A 16,861-nucleotide genomic window follows, 5' to 3' on the forward strand; every position below is an offset into this window, starting at 1 on the left:
ACCAAATTTGCACGTTCCTCCTATTGAAAGCGTCATACATTCACCACAGGCGTCTGCAATGTGACAGATATTTTGCAGTTGGCACAGAAGTGTCATAAAATTGGCACCAGGGAACTTACCTTCTTTCACGGATTAGAGGAGCAAAATCGTGATTTATTATTCCACAATGGAATTCGAATCACGGCTTTTCCATAATAGGATCCGAATAATTTTTATTGCTGAACCCGTGTTACGTATCGAAAGTGAAAAACGTTGTGAAGCCGTCCTTTCTAGCTGATGAGAGGCCCATTGGTTACAGAAATACGTAAAACAAACTAATTTTGTTGTTTGAGGTTGTCAGATGATTCTCCGTAACAATTGTGAATCCGATTTTAATCACGAATACCATTTTTTCGGTTTATCAGATATCATCTATTCTTGAAGTGTCAGTATGCTCCGAACATTCTACTGCTGAAAACGGCAGCCCTGTACGAATTCCAGAGTTTGGTGCTTCAGCAGTATATTCCTTGAGAAATACCGAATACATATGAAACGTGCATTTCTCTCTACGTATAAAAGTTTAAACAACTTTCTAAAATGCAGTCTGGTTTCGTACTCGAGAACCGACAATATTCCGACTGGTCAACACCCAGTCATTTTTCAAGGCACAAATGCATTTGGCACTTGCAACTTAAAATTTAATCATATTTACTCCTTTAAGTTTCTGGAGACAAATAAGTGTTTGTCCTACTACACTATATTAAACTGCCAATTCATCATCGAGTGTTTTGACAGTTCAACCGATTCAGAGCTCACTTTCAGATAAGAACTGAACATTTCCGACGCGTGTATGTTTTCTCTCCTTGGGATGTCAGTAGCCGTAAAGACGAAATAATTTACTAGTTCTTCTGCATTTCTAGGTCTACGTGATATAACTGTTCCGGCTTCACATAATTAACTTCATCTGTGTCTCCATGCCTTTCTACATCTCTTCTTCCTAAGGGATTTTTCTTGTTTATAACGTCTGAAGCTATGCCTTCATCTATCCACTTGAAGTGTTGTCTCTATTCTTCTCTGTATACTTAATCTTCTCATTTAAATTGTAACTTTTCAATTCTTCGCGGATATCATCATTTTTATGTGGTCCTTCCTTGAGCAACTTCTAATAGTTCTGAGAAATCTCATTTCTGCAGACTGTATGTTAATTTTCTCTCTTTTTCTCTCAGTCCCTGAATTCGCTGTTATGAAGTAGCAGAGGCGTTGCCACTGTTATATACAGTTTGGATTTTGTGACTTTTTTAATTTTATTCCTTTAAAGTTTTATTTAGAGTTCGACAAACGAGATGTTGAAGTTCGTTGGTTTCATTTTTTGTGTCTGTGCCTACGTCCGGACTTACTGAAACTGTAGACTTTCTCAAGTACCTTTTTCTCGATAACGGTCTTGGTGACAACTGTCAGTTTTCCGTAGTGAGGTACAACGTTTTGTTTAAGTAGCATACATTTTTAGAGAATAGCATATATTTTTTATTGTAATGTTTTCTTCCCAACTCATGTAACTTAAACACAGGCTGTTATAAATCTAAGTCTGTATTTTGTAATACAGTTACATTATCTGCACAAAGTGTAGCATTTACGTGGTTGTTCCTTTTCGGTTGTATACCTTCGTTGACTTCCTTCTTCCAGTTTCTTAGTGTGTCCTTATTATAGACGTTAAGAAAAGTCAGTGACGAGTTACATCACCGTCTGAGACCTTGGTTTACTGTCGTCTTATTTTTTTATGGAGATCCCGTATTTATGATTATTGGTATTTATTATTGGCTTATTATTATTGGTGTCTCTGTATAGGCTTCTTGATTACCTGCAGAAGATGAATAGCCTCGCTTGTCTTGTCCATTACTGTCCGTAGCCTATCACTGCTAATCACCGAATCAGAGGCTTTTTCGGAGTCAATAAAAGAAACACGTATTTCTAGATTGACCACTCGTCGTTCCTCTAAAATTCTCCTGATACTAATAACAGTAACACTCCACGAGCGTCCACTCCTTAGTTCACTTTGCTCTTCTCCCAAAGAAGCATGTGTTATTACTTTCAAAAATTGTTTATTAGTTTTGAGTGAGCTGTATCAACTGCAATCGAGAGGCTTGTACCACTGTAATTATCTTTGACGCTTTTTAATAACAAAATTACTTGCACGGTTTTCCAGTCATCATTGATCTATAACATTACCAGCATTTTTTAGATACATTAAACAGCCTTCGTTCCCACAGCGTCCCTCCATGCTTAATAAGTTCAACTTTTATTCCATCTGGGCTACAAATTTTGCGATTTTTCAAACGTCTCACAATTTTTGCCATTTTTCAAACGTCTCAGTAATTTAAGATTACTGTATTAACTGACATGTTAGAGTGTTACTTATTCTGTATTTATTTAGAATATTATCAATTCTTATAATGTAGTATCCACTGTTCTTCATTAATTACTATAATTCTAGCATTATCTCTTTTTGACTGATTTATGTACTTTAACGTTTTATATGCTGAGTTCTGTTTCCCATGTATATCATGTTTGATATTTGTAATTCATTTGTACCAAGATTCTTAGCGTGTTTACGTATTACTTGCTTAACATGTTTCGGGTTTTTTCTTCTACTGTTACTCTGTTTCTTGTGCTCTTTTCTATTACCAGAACATAAGCCTTTTGTTTTCCCTTCAAGCCTACCATACATTTAACCCTCTCCTTTTTAACTTCCTCTGCTTACCAATCGCTTCAAAAGCAGCTCTTTAAACACACTCTTTTACATGGTTCCATTCTGCCTACTCATCATATGGAGATGGAGTTTTCACTAGGTATACCTGTTGTCTCTATTGCTTCAGTTTCTTTATGCTCACTTCATCGTCATAAACATAGCTTGAACACTTCTTCTGAAAGATGTGGTTCTTTTCAGCAATTTTTTTCCATGTCCCTATTAAACTTTTTGCTTCAGCGAAGAGAAAATGGTCTGAATCTTGAACATCTTTTCCTCCATGTACCCTTATTTCCTGTACTTGATTACTCTGTTTTGAGTTTTCGACAAAGAAATCTACTATCGATTTAAAGCATTCTACAGTCCACGTATTTTATTAATGTATTTTTTCCTAAAAAGGGAACCATATTTTCAGTTTACTGTAAGTCACGAACTGCCTTAACTCCTGTCCATTATCATTAATGATTAGTTCTCCGAAAGTGGAAGCTACTTCAGGTACAACATTAGTTACTGATTTTGCAATGTATGTGTGCTTACGAGCGACGAAAGTGCTCTCTCGCGGGGAGACTACCTACCTCTCCCAGGTGGCAGGAGCCGACCCTTTCGATGACCCTGAGGCACTCTCTGGGCACCTGCGGCAGCGAGGGAGCCTCCTTGCAGCGGTAAGGACGGTCCGCCACGGGCACGATGTTCCAGCTCACGGTGGGCGGCGTCTGGCGCTGCAGAACGTTCAAAAACACTGAGGTCAATGTTTCAGAAAAATTTCTCAGTTCTAAACAATACAGAACGCGCATCTTAAACAGCAAGTAAAAAGCTTATCCTCAAGAAAAGTAGTGTAGAAACCACGGAAAATGAAGAGGACAAAAATATTTGCTTTAATGTATAGTTGCAGTTTTATTATGTCTAATGGCTACCGATTTCGGAATCATGGACAATCATCGGAACGTTCCATGGTGCCAGTCGTCAGTCTCATTTCCCAATTAGATGTACCAAATACGCTACGGTCGCAGGTTCGAATCCTGCCTCGGGCATGGATGTGTGTGATGTCCTTAGGTTAGTTAGGTTTAATTAGTTCTAAGTTCTAGGGGACTAATGACCTCAGCAGTTGAGTCCCATAGTGCTCAGAGCCATTTGAGCCATTTTTTTGTACCAAATACTGTGGAATATGTGGCACACCAACTTGGGAAATGAAATTGACGACTGACACCAGGGGAGATGTTGGTTCTTGATGCCCAAATAATAATAATGAAAATGTAACTATACATTAAAGAAAATACTTTTTTCTAATTGTGTCGGTCACTGTTGCAACCGATAGTATGTCGGGAATATGTAATATGGAAAGTCAATAGTGATTATTTTCCTACGTACTACATGTCCTATTATTCAGCTCGGTACCAGGCTGTATAGGAAATCAGGGGAACCAATTAACAGGTGAAGCAGCCAATGAATGAAGCATGCAGTGCTATATTCCTGCGCCCTACATGCTCTCTCCTCGCTGCTCAGGTACACTTACGTGTAGATGGAAGGAAGAGTGACTGAAAGTCCCATTCGTGCAGCGATACAGACGAGGTGTGGTCCACCACGTATAGGACGCAGCCCTATAATGTATGACTTGTATCTGCCGCTAGATGATCCTTCAGTGAGTGATGCTTGTGGCGCCTCGGTCACAGTATGAGGCAATATGGTTGGCTGTGCCTTACACTGAGACAAAAGGGCTAATTTTTCTACAACCCTTCAAGTTATATCAGTTGATAATAGAAGAGTGTGGGACGATTTTTAAGATCCCTTGATATATCGGACGTGCCGTGGGCGATACGTCATTGGACAAGGAGCACATGCTTGGATTGCCTGGATGAATGTCGGCCGCATCTTATTCAAACAACCGTTCTGGCATTTACTTCAGTCGATTTAGGGAACCCTAAATGCGTCTGGCCCGGAAAGGATTTGAACATCGCCGTCCCGAATGCAGGACACTGCGATACCTTTCTCGACAATATTTCTGAGAGAGTCTTTTAATGCTTTATCTGCATCGTGAACTCAATCAAAATTTTTGCAAGCGATCAGCGAGTAATACACCCTTTGCCATTACTTTAGTCTTTCCTATGTATTATTTGTGTCGTACTTTAATTTTTTCTCCTTTGAGCCAACTTGCCAAGTTTCACCGATTATGTGATATGTGTCGAGTCAGAGTGGAAGAAAGTGATCGCAATTTTACATTGTCTGCTGCAATTATCCACACTTGTACAGGATACAGTGGGAAAATACAAGATGAAGTTTATGAAGTTACACATAATGTATGTCTGGATGTAACCCATTAAAAGTCACAGGAAAAAAAAATCGACTTGTGTTACAACTCTCATTTCGTATGTAATAGCCATGTATGGTAGGCTACACATACTAAATGATTATATGATATTTCCAGTTGATATTACAAAACATTCTCTATTTCCAAGCTGCCCAGTGACTAACTAGTGCGAACTGAAGTTTACCGTTATACTCCACCACGCAGATTCTAGAGAATGCGCCGTGCCACTTCAGTCAGAATTAACAGCAATACGTAGTTCAGCACAGTGCGTTTTGGCAGAATTCTGCTATCATCAGTTCCCCATCTAATTTCAATAAATTAATATCTGTTGTGTGCACCAGCGAGGATCACACACAACAGCAATAAAAGCATCACACCTCACCGATATACAGGATGATTCAGCTGCCCCTACTGATGGGTTTTATGAAACCAGCAACGCCTTAAAATACACAGGCAAGAGTTTCATAAGTTCTCACTCTCTAAAAGCAAACTACTGGTCCTACAGAAAAAATGAACAAAATCTTTTTGTAGGAAATTTAATGCAGTTAAATTTTGTGCTAGAATATGTTTCCCTTAGAGACCATAGTTTTCGCGTTATTCACCATAATCGTACAAAAGTTACCTTCAACTGCACCAACACTCTCATACTCAATCACCACCGGTCGGAATTTCTAGTAAGTCGTTCATCGCACTCTCTCCTAACACTGTAAAAATATTTTGCGACTGCACAAATTATTTACCACATTCGACCTCGTTTGGTCTGCATTGACTGGCCTTACTATGCCAAAGCTTATTCGAGCAATTACAAATTGTGTAACAGACATACGTGTAAATTTTCCCCAACAGTTTTGTGAATTTTGGCAATATACAGTAAACAATTACGTTGTATTCGTCAAGCCGTCTGACTACGAAACTACTATGCTTGTAAGAGTCAAGTTTGGATCGAATTGCAAATGGAATTAGTTTTACGAATTCTTTTTTCTTTTATTGCCTCTCGAGAACATTTAAATTAATAATGTTAAGGAAATAGCCACCTATGCTGGTGGTGTAATAACTCAGTCAGTAGAGACTATAAAAGTTCGGATACTTGGAATAGTTCGTGTAGACTGAAATATTTGTACAGTGGTAGGCGAGAGTGTCACAACAATACCCTAGAAATCCTGACTGATGAGGGTGATTGTGAAGGTGGAGGTGCATTTGAAGGTCACTTTTGAACGTTTATCTTGACTATCTCGAAAACCGTTGCCGCTAGCGGAAACAAATCCCAGAAAAAAACTGATTACATTAAATTTTCTACAGAAAGGTCCTGTTCCTTTTTTGTGTAGCATTAACAGTTTGCTGTAACGAGCGAGAGAATATGAATATCTGACACATGATTTTTGAAGACGTTGTGGATTGCATAAAACCCATTAGCAAGGGGAGCTAAATCACCCTGTGTAGTTTAGTGTATAATTAACATATGGGTACATGATGGCAACATAACACGGCCCCAAACGCAAGTGCGACGCTAGAAGTTATTATTAAACATGACTGAACCGGCAAATTGAGTTGCTAATAAAATTCGTAAAACAGACGCAGATATCACCCGCATCCATGCAACGAAAAGAAAAAAATTGAAAGGTCTGTCGTCGCTACAAGAAGTACTTCTGGAATGCTTGGAATATGTCTTACGGAGCGTTATTGAAGAGACGCTGTTTCAGCATTTTGCAGATCTCGTTCTAAATCATATCGATTAGAGGTCGGACATTTAGAATTGCTCCATATGAGAGAATAGAATTATAAAGAGACTTGTTGACAAACGCCACACCATCAGAAGACGAGCTGGTTGCACAGGATGTCAGTTCTGCATGAAATTGTCAAATATTTGTGAGTGGTTGTATTCAGTCTCCATACACGGTCAAAATTTGTGGAACGATCGTAATGTCTATCGCATCGGGCTACGTCTCTGCAGTACGTTGCTACCTTATAACGATCCTTATTCAAGCCTATTAATTTTCTTGTCACATGTAAATCAATAGTTTCTGGTCATATACTCGTCGTAAAACGTTATAAACAACGTCTCCTAGAAAATGAATGCGTAATAAACACTGTGGAACTTACAATGGAAGGAAAACCATCCTGTTTTACTCTAGAAATTAAATAAGAGGAATGCTGTAAATCAGGACCTCTATTGTTAATAGTTGTATTTGAGATTGCGATTGTTATACTCTATTCGTAATAATTTTATTGGTATTAAATTTCATAAGTAGGTATACCTTTCATGTCGAACGACAATTCGTTCAGGAAATATATGATTCTTTCTTCATGTTCTCCTATACAATAATCTATCTCACCACATTTACTTTTGGTTGTTATTCTTACGATCCTAGAAAAACACGTGTGAACGAGAATATGGATAAGCTAAGCAGGAAAGGGCACATATTCATGACTGCTGAAAGACGTTAACATATTCCGTAAACAATCCACGTGAACAGAAATTTATCTGAGAGTGACACACTCAGTGACATAATGTCTATGAATACCTCTCTAAAATCATTGACTCAGACTACGAAATAAACGGAATATATGTAGTAACACCATACGTTAGAGAAATGGAGGAGCTTTTTATCATAAAAGTTAATACATTTATGGAAATACAATGCAAAAAGTAAGATTATAGGGGCGAGTAAGTTCGGTTATTAGGTCAGAGATATTTGACGACATTTTTATGAAGCCATGACTGTAGTTACCCAAGATACAATTATTGTAAGCGCTATAAAAACAATGAACCCAAGCATTGGCCTTTTAGATACCATAAAATGACCCAACGATAGTTTGAAAACCATTCGTTCCATAATTTCAAACTCCATTTTCTCGCTGCAGGCTGTTTAGTTTTATTTGCGTTCCAGATGTGTTCCGCCCTTTAAACGAGTATTAAAGGCATCTTCAGTGGTTTTTAACCTAAATCTACATTTAACATGAAGGTGAAACTCGTCTGGAATGCAAATAAAAGAAATATTAGCTTGCATCAAGCAAATGTCGTTTCAATAGATAAAACGAATATTTATGTACTTGCTGCCCAAAATAGCATCAATAGTCTTGTTGTATGAGAAGGAGTTTTAAAATCTCGAAAGCCGTCATATGGATAAAAATATACCAACAATGATTGTACAAACAGCTTTTACTATCGAGTTGAAATATTTGAGCTGTTGACTTAAAAAAGACTCATGATTTTGTGCAAACCCTTATGACTCTGTTAATGTTATATGGTAAGCTACTTCGCTTCCAAATGATCGTTAAAATTGCTAATTCACTCCACAACATCTCTTCTCACTTTGATGAAACTTATACAAATTACCTCTGTGCAATTAAATCAGGTTATTAAATAATTTGTAAGACTGCATTATTTTGAAACATGTTTTTGCGACGTTTTGTCATCTGTTGTCGTTATTGTTGTTATTGTTATTGTTGTTGTAGTCGTCGCGGGCTTCAGTCCAAGGATTGGTTTGATGTAGCTCCCCGCGCTATTCTATGCTGTGCAAGACTCTTCGTTTTCCGTTTTCGAATAACTAACGCGACCTATATGCTTCTGAATCTGCTTACTGTATTCATCTCTGGTCTCCCCCTACAACTTTTAGGCACCACACTCATCTCCAATATTAAACTAGTGATCCCTTGATATCTCAGAACGTGTCCTATCAACATATTCCTTCTCTTAGAGAAATTTGCCTGAAATTTCTTGTCTCCCCAGTTCTGTTCAGTACCTCCTCACCAGATACGTGGTCCACACATGTAACTTCAGCATTAGTCTGTAGCAACACATTTCAAAAGGTTATAATCTCTTCTCTTTTAAACTGTTTATCGTCCATGTTTCACTTCCACACGCGACTACACGCCAGAAAAATACATTCACAAAAGACATCCTACCATTTATGCCCACATTGGAAATTAACAAATTTCTTTTTCTCAGAAACGCTTTTCATGCCATTGCCAGTCTAACATGTTATATCCTCTCTAGTTTGGCTATCATCAGTTATTTTGCTGCCAAATAGCAAAACCTATCTATTGCTTTATGTGTATCGTTTCCTAAAATAAAATTCTCGGCTCCACCTGGTTTTATTCGGCTACACTCCATTATTCCTTGTTGATGTTCATCTTGTATCCACCTTTCGAGACACTGTCCATTGCGTTCAACTGCTCTTCCAAGTCTTCTGCAGTCCTCGCAGAACTACAATACCATTGGCAAACATGAAGGTTTTTATTTCTTCTCTCTGAAGTTTAATGCGTACTGGAAATTTTTCTTTGATTTTCTTTACTGCTAGCACAATATACAAATTAAATAACACCGTGGATAGGCCTCTTAACCACTGCTTCCATTCCGTACACCCATTACTCTTGTAACTGCAGTTTGGTTTCTACACCAGCTGAAAAGAATTTTCACTTCCTCTCTTTTACCCCTGCTACCTTCAGAATTCCAAAGATTGCATTCCAGTCACCAATTCGAAGCTTTTACTAAGTTTACAAACGATGTAAAGATTGCTTTGTCTTTCCTTAATATATCTATTATGATAAGTCAATGGGCCAGTATTGCCCCACGTTTTCCTATATTTCTTCAAAATCTGATCTTCCGCGAGATCGACTTCTGCCTGTTTCTGCTTTTCTTGGGGAACTGTTACATTATTTTTGAAGTCTGTGGGTATTCCTCCTGTCTCATACATTCTTGCCGCCAGATGGAAGAGTTTTCTCATTGCTGGCTCTCCGAATGCTGTCAGTAGTTCTGACGGAATATCGTCTACCCCAGGGCCCTTGTTTCGATTTAGATCTTTCAGAGCTCTGTCGAATCCTTCTCGTAGAATTCTCCCATCACCTCTTCATCTACATCCTCTTCCATGCCTGTACTATTGCCTTCAAGTTCATGTGCCTTATACAGAACTTCTATACATTCCTTTCACCTTTCAGCTTTCCCTTGCTTAGAACTGGTTTTACAGCTGAGATCTTGATAATTATACATCTGCTTCTCCTTAATTTTCCTGTAGGCGGTATCTATCTGCTCCCAGAGAAATATTCTTCTAATTCCTTACGTTTGTCCTCTAGCCATTGCTGCTTAGCCGTTATGCACTTCCCTTCAATCTCATATTTTGCACGGTTGTATTCCCTTTCGCCTGCTTCATTTGTTCATTTTTATGTTTTCTCCTTTCATCAGCTAAAGTCGATGTCTCCTGTGTTATCCAGGGATTTCTACTAGGCATTGTCATTTTACCTATTTGATCGTCTGCTGCCTTCACTATTTCATCTTTAAAGCTACCCATCCTTCTTATAATGCATTCCTTTCCCCTGTTCTTGTCAATCGCTCCCTCTGGTTCTTTCAGTTTATCCAGGTCCCATCTGTTTGAATTCCTACCATTTTGCTTTTTCTTCAGTTTTAATTTAGAATTCATAATCAACTGTGATCAGAGTTGCCATCTGCCACTGGAAATTTCTTACAGTTTAAACTCTGGTTCCGAAATCTCTGTCTTGCCGTTACACAATTAATCTGAAACCCTCTGGTGTTTCCATGTCTCCCTCCACGAATACAACCTTCGTTCATGATTCTCAAACCAAGTGTGGTTAAATTACGCTGTATTCAAAATTTTACCAGACGACTTCCTCTACAATTTCCCCCCCCCCCCCCCCCCCAGCCCATATTTATTCACTATTTTTCCGTCTCTTCCTCTTCCTACTATCGAATTCCAGTCCTCTGTTGTAATTAAATTTTCGTCCACCTTAGCTATCTGAATAATTTCTTTTATCTACTACAGCAAGATCAACAACACCTGCTCAACTGTAGTAACCTCCCAGCCCCATGCCAGATGGACGATCTGGTTATCGCCAATGTTGCAGCAGTTCAAACGGCGGAATTTTGGATGTCATATGGAATTTAATTATGTACTTACATTGTTTGTAAATTTCTGTCTATCCGATATATATGTATGTTATGTTCTGGACACGAGTAAATAAATAAAAAAAAGTTCTGAGTGTTAAATCTACTGAACAATACTTGCAATGCTTGGAGTAGTCAGAGTCGCAACTCAACTCGATGCACACCCATATCCAAGGCTACAGGCGGAAAAGATTCTAAGTGGACCAAAGTGTGTTGAGTGCGGACACTGACCGGCCGGCGCTCCTTGGGCGCCGTGTGGCAGCGCCGGCCCTTGGCGTGGCGCGGCGAGGCGAGGGCGGAGGCCGGGGCGCCGCCGGGCGCCGCCGCCAGCTGCAGCGTGTGGAAGTGCCGCGCCGCGCCGCCGCCCGACTCCTCGTCCAGGCGCACCACCAGCGACTGAACCTCCACTGCGTCTGCGCGGGGGGCAAGACTACGTTGTAGTTCAGCCACTGCTGCGTCAGGCACCGTCAACAGACAAGATCAGTTGATTCCGTTCAAGAAATGAGCTCAGCACAGTGCTCTATGAATGCAGCGTAACCACTTTACGTTGATAGATGCTCCAGAGAGTTTTACTGCGTATTTAATGCCTCCATACATCGTGTGCCATTGGTTAACTGATTTATATTGGTAAGTTGGTGCATTTTAGGATTTTTGTTTTGTACGTTTACATTCCGATTCCTAAGAGTTTATTTATCGGTCCGATTTTTTTATTTGTTGTTCAGTGTTGCTATTTGTGTTTACATACTATCATTTTGTTACTTTGAGTTAGAGGAGCTATTGCGCTTTTGCAGTGCCAGGTGGAGAATTCTGAATGGTTCCCATATACAGTGGGGTCCAAAAACATGTATCCACTGCTTAAAAGTCCATAACTTACAAACTAATTGACGGAGTTGCCTCATTTTTGGTGAAAGTATAGCTTAAAGACCAACTGAAAGATATCACTGTAGGTGATCGAAATCCACACACAAACGATGCCGCCGAACTGCAGCACGATCTACTGACTGCAACGTGTTCAGTTGGATATTTGCACATGAATGTACGATCGATCCTCGACGTTCATCCAATATGCTTGGCTTTTGTCGATAAACAACGTGCTTTAGTGTTCCCCACAGATAAAGTCCAGAGGAGTTAGGTATGGGGAAAGTGGTGGATACTCCACAGCACCTCTAGCACCTCTATGGCCCATCCATCTTCCTGGTAGACTTTCGTCGAGATATGCCCTAACACGATTTTGGTAGTGGGTTGGGGAACTACCTTCTTGAAATTAAACTCTTCCGTCTCCATAAAGTCTCGGATGGCAGGTAAAATGGATGTCTGAAGCTTCTGAAGGTACACCTCACCAATAACTGTGCCGCCAAAGAAGAATGGCCCAATCAAGCCCCGGTAAGACAACCCACAACACAAATTTACTCCTGGCAAATTCACGGATTTGTCTACATGGACGTTCGGATTTTCGGTGGCCCATTAGATGCAATTGTGGCGATTTACTGTAGCATTGAGTTTGAAATGTGCCGCATCAGACCACACAATCATCTCTGCAAACTCTTCATCGTTGCGCACCATGTTAGTAAACCACTCGTAGTACTCCACTCCACGATCTGGGTCGTCCTCGTTTATTGCGTGTATCAATCGTGGGATCTAGCACTTCCACTTTTCTGTCTTCAAAATTCGCCGAACACTGGAGCGACTCACTCCAGTTTCACGGGCACACTGTCTCACAGACATCGGTGGTGAGCGAGTGAATTGTTGTAACACACGACGGGAGTTAGCTGGACTTGTTAGAGTTACAGGTCGTCCAGATCTTTGTTGTGCACATCTTTAACACGGCCTTCGGCTTCAAATTTGTCTCGAATGCGACGAATCGTTAAACGTGTCGGTGGCGCTGTTTGATTCTCATTTCGCCATCGCCGTTGAACGTCATTAATGTTTTCGTACTTAAAATACTACTTCAAAATTGACTTCCTTTCATCAAATGTAAGCCTTGCGCCAGTCATGTTACTCGAGTAACTAGGTGCAACTAAGAGCAAAACACTGACTATCCGGCGACTGTCATGTGACGAAACAAAACAACGCAATACAACGATTGTGTGGCTGTTGCCGGAACTACAAACTATTACATTACTAAAGACAACTCCGTCAATTAGTTTGCCAGTTATGGACTTTTAAATACTGAATTCATTTTTTGTACCCCTCTATATTCTTCTGTTTGAGTTGAATGGAGAGGTGACTCCCGTGGAGCCAGCGAGAACACTTTATATGGATGATGACACTGGACTGAGCAAGGCAAGAAAATGGTTTTCTCGTTTTAAGGAGTCTCGTTTTGACGTTAGTGACTCTGCAAGTTCAGCGTGACATTCGGGAATTGCTGATGGTTGCTTTAACGCATTAGTCCACAATGATCCACATCAGTATAGTCAAGAAATGAAAGATACGATGAACTGTGATCATTCTAACATGGTCGACATTTTCGTGCAATGGGGAAGGTTCAGAAGCCACTTCTGTTGGTACCTTCTGCTCTAAGCCGAAGTCACAAATATCAGAGCATGATCATGTGTACATATCTGCTTGTTCGTGAACAGCACCGACCATTCCTATCTTCTGTCGTTATTGGTGATGAGAAATGACGTCGTTATGTACACAGAAAGAAAAGAAAGGCCTGGTTAAACCCAAACAAACCAGGAACTCCCTGTGCAAAGACCCCGAAATATAACCATCACCGCTGACATTTACTGTCAACAACTGAGACGTCTGCAAGAGCAACGATCAGGAAGACTGATTGAAGTGATGCTGCTCAATATACCTGCCGCCCGCATTCTGATAGACTGAGTAAAACTCTATACAGGAACTGGGTTGGGAAGTGGGAAGTCATGTCGCACCCTCCTTAGCATCTGATCTTGAGTACTCAGAGTTTCACCTTTTCCGCAAACAACCGAATATCCTTCAAGGAAGTTATTTTCCGTGTGAAAATGCGTTCTGAACATGGCTCGACGAGATCTTCATCTGAAAACCATGTGATTTCCACAGTTACGCCAGCGTTGGCAGAGTGCTGTGAACAGTGAAGAACAATATATTACAGAATCAACGCAGATCGACGTGTATCTAAAGGGGCATAGCCATCATCGTCCATCTCAGAAGGGAGTTATGTTGAATACGCTCACGGAGAAACGATTTCCTGGCAAGAACCACCTCGACTCCGAGATTAATCATCCCGCGAAGTTGTTAAGAAAGAACGGATACATTCCGTGGTGTTAGATCAAGGCATCGAGGAAGCAAAGACGCGACGCCGTCGAAACAAACCAGGAGGAAAAACACATACCGCGGCTTCCATTCTGTGATGCAACAACTAGTAACTAAGGTATAACCCTAAACAACCAGGGAATCACACGAGTCTTCCGGAAACATGAAAATTAAAGAAACGTGGCGATTTGGTGAACATAATTTCAGCCTCAGAGTAGCAAAGAATTATAATTTTCCTTGAGAGTGTGTAGGGAAGTGTGTAAGGGCAATTGGTGATTGCTGTGTTAAACAACTCACGTTAAATACAGGAAATTTGAGAAAAGAATTCAGTGGTGGTCGAGCATATGTTGAACACAAGATGGTGTTTGAACATTTGGCATTTATGTCCCACACATCGAACAGTTGGGATTCTGTGATTAAGGTTCAAATGGTACAAATGGCTCTGAGCACTATGGGACTCAACTGCTGTGGTCATAAGTCCCCTAGAACTTAGAACTACTTAAACCTAACTAACCTAAGGACATCACACACATCCATGCCCGAGGCAGGATTCGAACATGCGACCGTAGCGGTCGTACGGTTCCGGACTGCGCGCCTAGAACCGCGAGACCACCGCGGCCGGCTGTGATTAAGGGAGCAGTGAAGATTATGCTATCTTATAACAACTTCAGTGAAATACTGGCGGTGCACTTAGCAAATGCATGGAAGACTGCACTTGATAAATAAAGAGCACAGAGACAAGCTTCTCACAGTTTGCCCATAAATATAAGTGATGGCGCGGCAAGCAACATTGGACAGCCAGCGCAAACATGATCTATGGACGTTGAGGGCTAATCAATGAAGTGCCTCCTCTGGGCATAAACGTTGGAACCTCATGTGAATCATCCTCCCCATCTACTCTTATGTCAAAGTTGCTTGGATCTCCCCCTCTCCTAAATTCTACAGTTCTCACGAAATCCTGGAAAGACTCCACTTGGCCCTCCGCGTTAATTACCTTCCCCATCTCGCATCCTTACTTCCCACGCTTTCTACTCTTCCTGCAGCACCTTCAGCTCCAATATATTAAACGCAAAACCCAGTCCCAGTAACCACTATCCCTCACACTAAGCTAATACCAAGGTCCCTGCTGCACCTGCTATGCTTATAGCATATTCCACCTCCCGTGCCTTATCCATTCTCTCCTCACGTAATTTAATCCGACTCCCACAAACAACAATGATCCCTCCAGAGATATACCCCTCTTTCCAAAGTAGCCACAACGTTCCACCTCACACTATCCTTCAGCGTTCCTCCGTCTACCTTCCTCCAGCTCACCAAGTTTTGGTTGCTATCTGCGATTCCACATGGCTCCATAATCATATTCATCACACCATTTCTATCATTATCATGGTCATTTTCATGCACAATCTGTATCCCCATTACACCATATCATTACCGTTACCATAAGTGATTTGATTTTAACTGTAACATAAATATTGTCCACAATGTGATTATTTTTAACTGTAACATAAATATTGTCCAACAATGTGATTATTTTATAATTGTTCATTATCGTTAGTTTTTTATCTATTTCCAATTATGTTCTTGCTGGAGAGCTGTTCTATTCGTTCCCACCCGCCCCTTCGTGTAGAACTAAAATAATAACAAAAGAAAAAAAACTGTTTCACGACGTTCACCCCATTATGAAGATACTAATGGAAAGCTTGGTACTTTTATGTGACAAGTTAACCCATAAATTTTCATCCGAGGACTCCGTTGCAAAAGGCTTCGTAGCTATAAAATTGCTAACTGCGTGTATAATTTCTGTTATTATACAGCTTCATCACTGTCGGCAGTTTCCGACTCCAGTAAGTTCTGTGTAAGCATGATTGATTCAGTGGGATCGCGTTCCAAAGCCAAAGCACACATGTCTCCGAAATTATTACATTCCACTGTCTGTTCTAGGACAACACATAACGACCCGAGCCAAGAAAATCTGCCAAAATTTTACGGCATTGTACGTGTCCCCAGATTATAATCCGTTGAACTGTTGTTCTGCTTTAATTTTTTCTACACTTCATATCTATTTTCTCTAATTAAATGATGTAAGTGTTTTGAAAAACAACTGTGGTATAGTTGTAAACAGAAACGACTTCCACCTAATCCGCACTAAACTACAAGTTCCTGTCACAAAGTTTATGGCATTGAAATTAATATTAACCTATTACATCATCCTTCAGTTCATGCATAAGAAGCACTTTCCCCAGAAGTCAGTATTCTTACCGAACTAAGAAATTGTCTGAATGGAATACATGACAAAATACCCCTCTTTACTAATAGTCAAATATTTACATGATTTTGAATGGTTACTTGAACAGGTGATTGTTGAAAGGAACATAGCTCACTTTTGGTCAGTTTTGAGAAAGAAGCAAGAAAACTAACCTATGCTCTTTATTTTGGACCAAACAAGTAGAAATTTTTTTGAGGAAATAGTTAACCTGGAATGGTTTATGGGGCACACTGCTCCATGACCATTTCAGTGTTTTTCAATGAGAAAAATTCCTTGGTGTCCCAGAAGTCTTTTCCTGTTTAGAAGCATTCATAAAGCATAATATGTGACAAATAGATAAATACTATTAATCTTGAATTGCGTTTGATATATTCAAGATTCTCTGTGTATACATACTTTCTGTTACTTTGTTTGTTTCCGGGAGCAGCA

General features: G+C 40.1%; 1 protein-coding gene across 1 annotated transcript in view; it reads right to left on the reverse strand.

Annotated features, from left to right (window-relative positions):
- The window catches only part of LOC126244741 (discoidin domain-containing receptor tyrosine kinase B-like), a 285,697-nt gene that overhangs the window by 30,517 nt on the left and 238,319 nt on the right, over positions 1–16,861 (reverse strand). Inside the window, exons 12-13 of the mRNA XM_049948267.1 lie at positions 11,158–11,339; positions 3,298–3,441 (exon numbers count right to left, since the gene is read on the reverse strand). Of these exons, the coding sequence (XP_049804224.1) occupies positions 3,298–3,441; positions 11,158–11,339 (326 nt within the window). The remainder of the gene's footprint in view (positions 1–3,297; positions 3,442–11,157; positions 11,340–16,861) is intronic.

The sequence above is a fragment of the Schistocerca nitens genome, chromosome 1 (assembly GCF_023898315.1).
Source record: "Schistocerca nitens isolate TAMUIC-IGC-003100 chromosome 1, iqSchNite1.1, whole genome shotgun sequence".
Lineage (NCBI taxonomy): Eukaryota > Metazoa > Arthropoda > Insecta > Orthoptera > Acrididae > Schistocerca > Schistocerca nitens.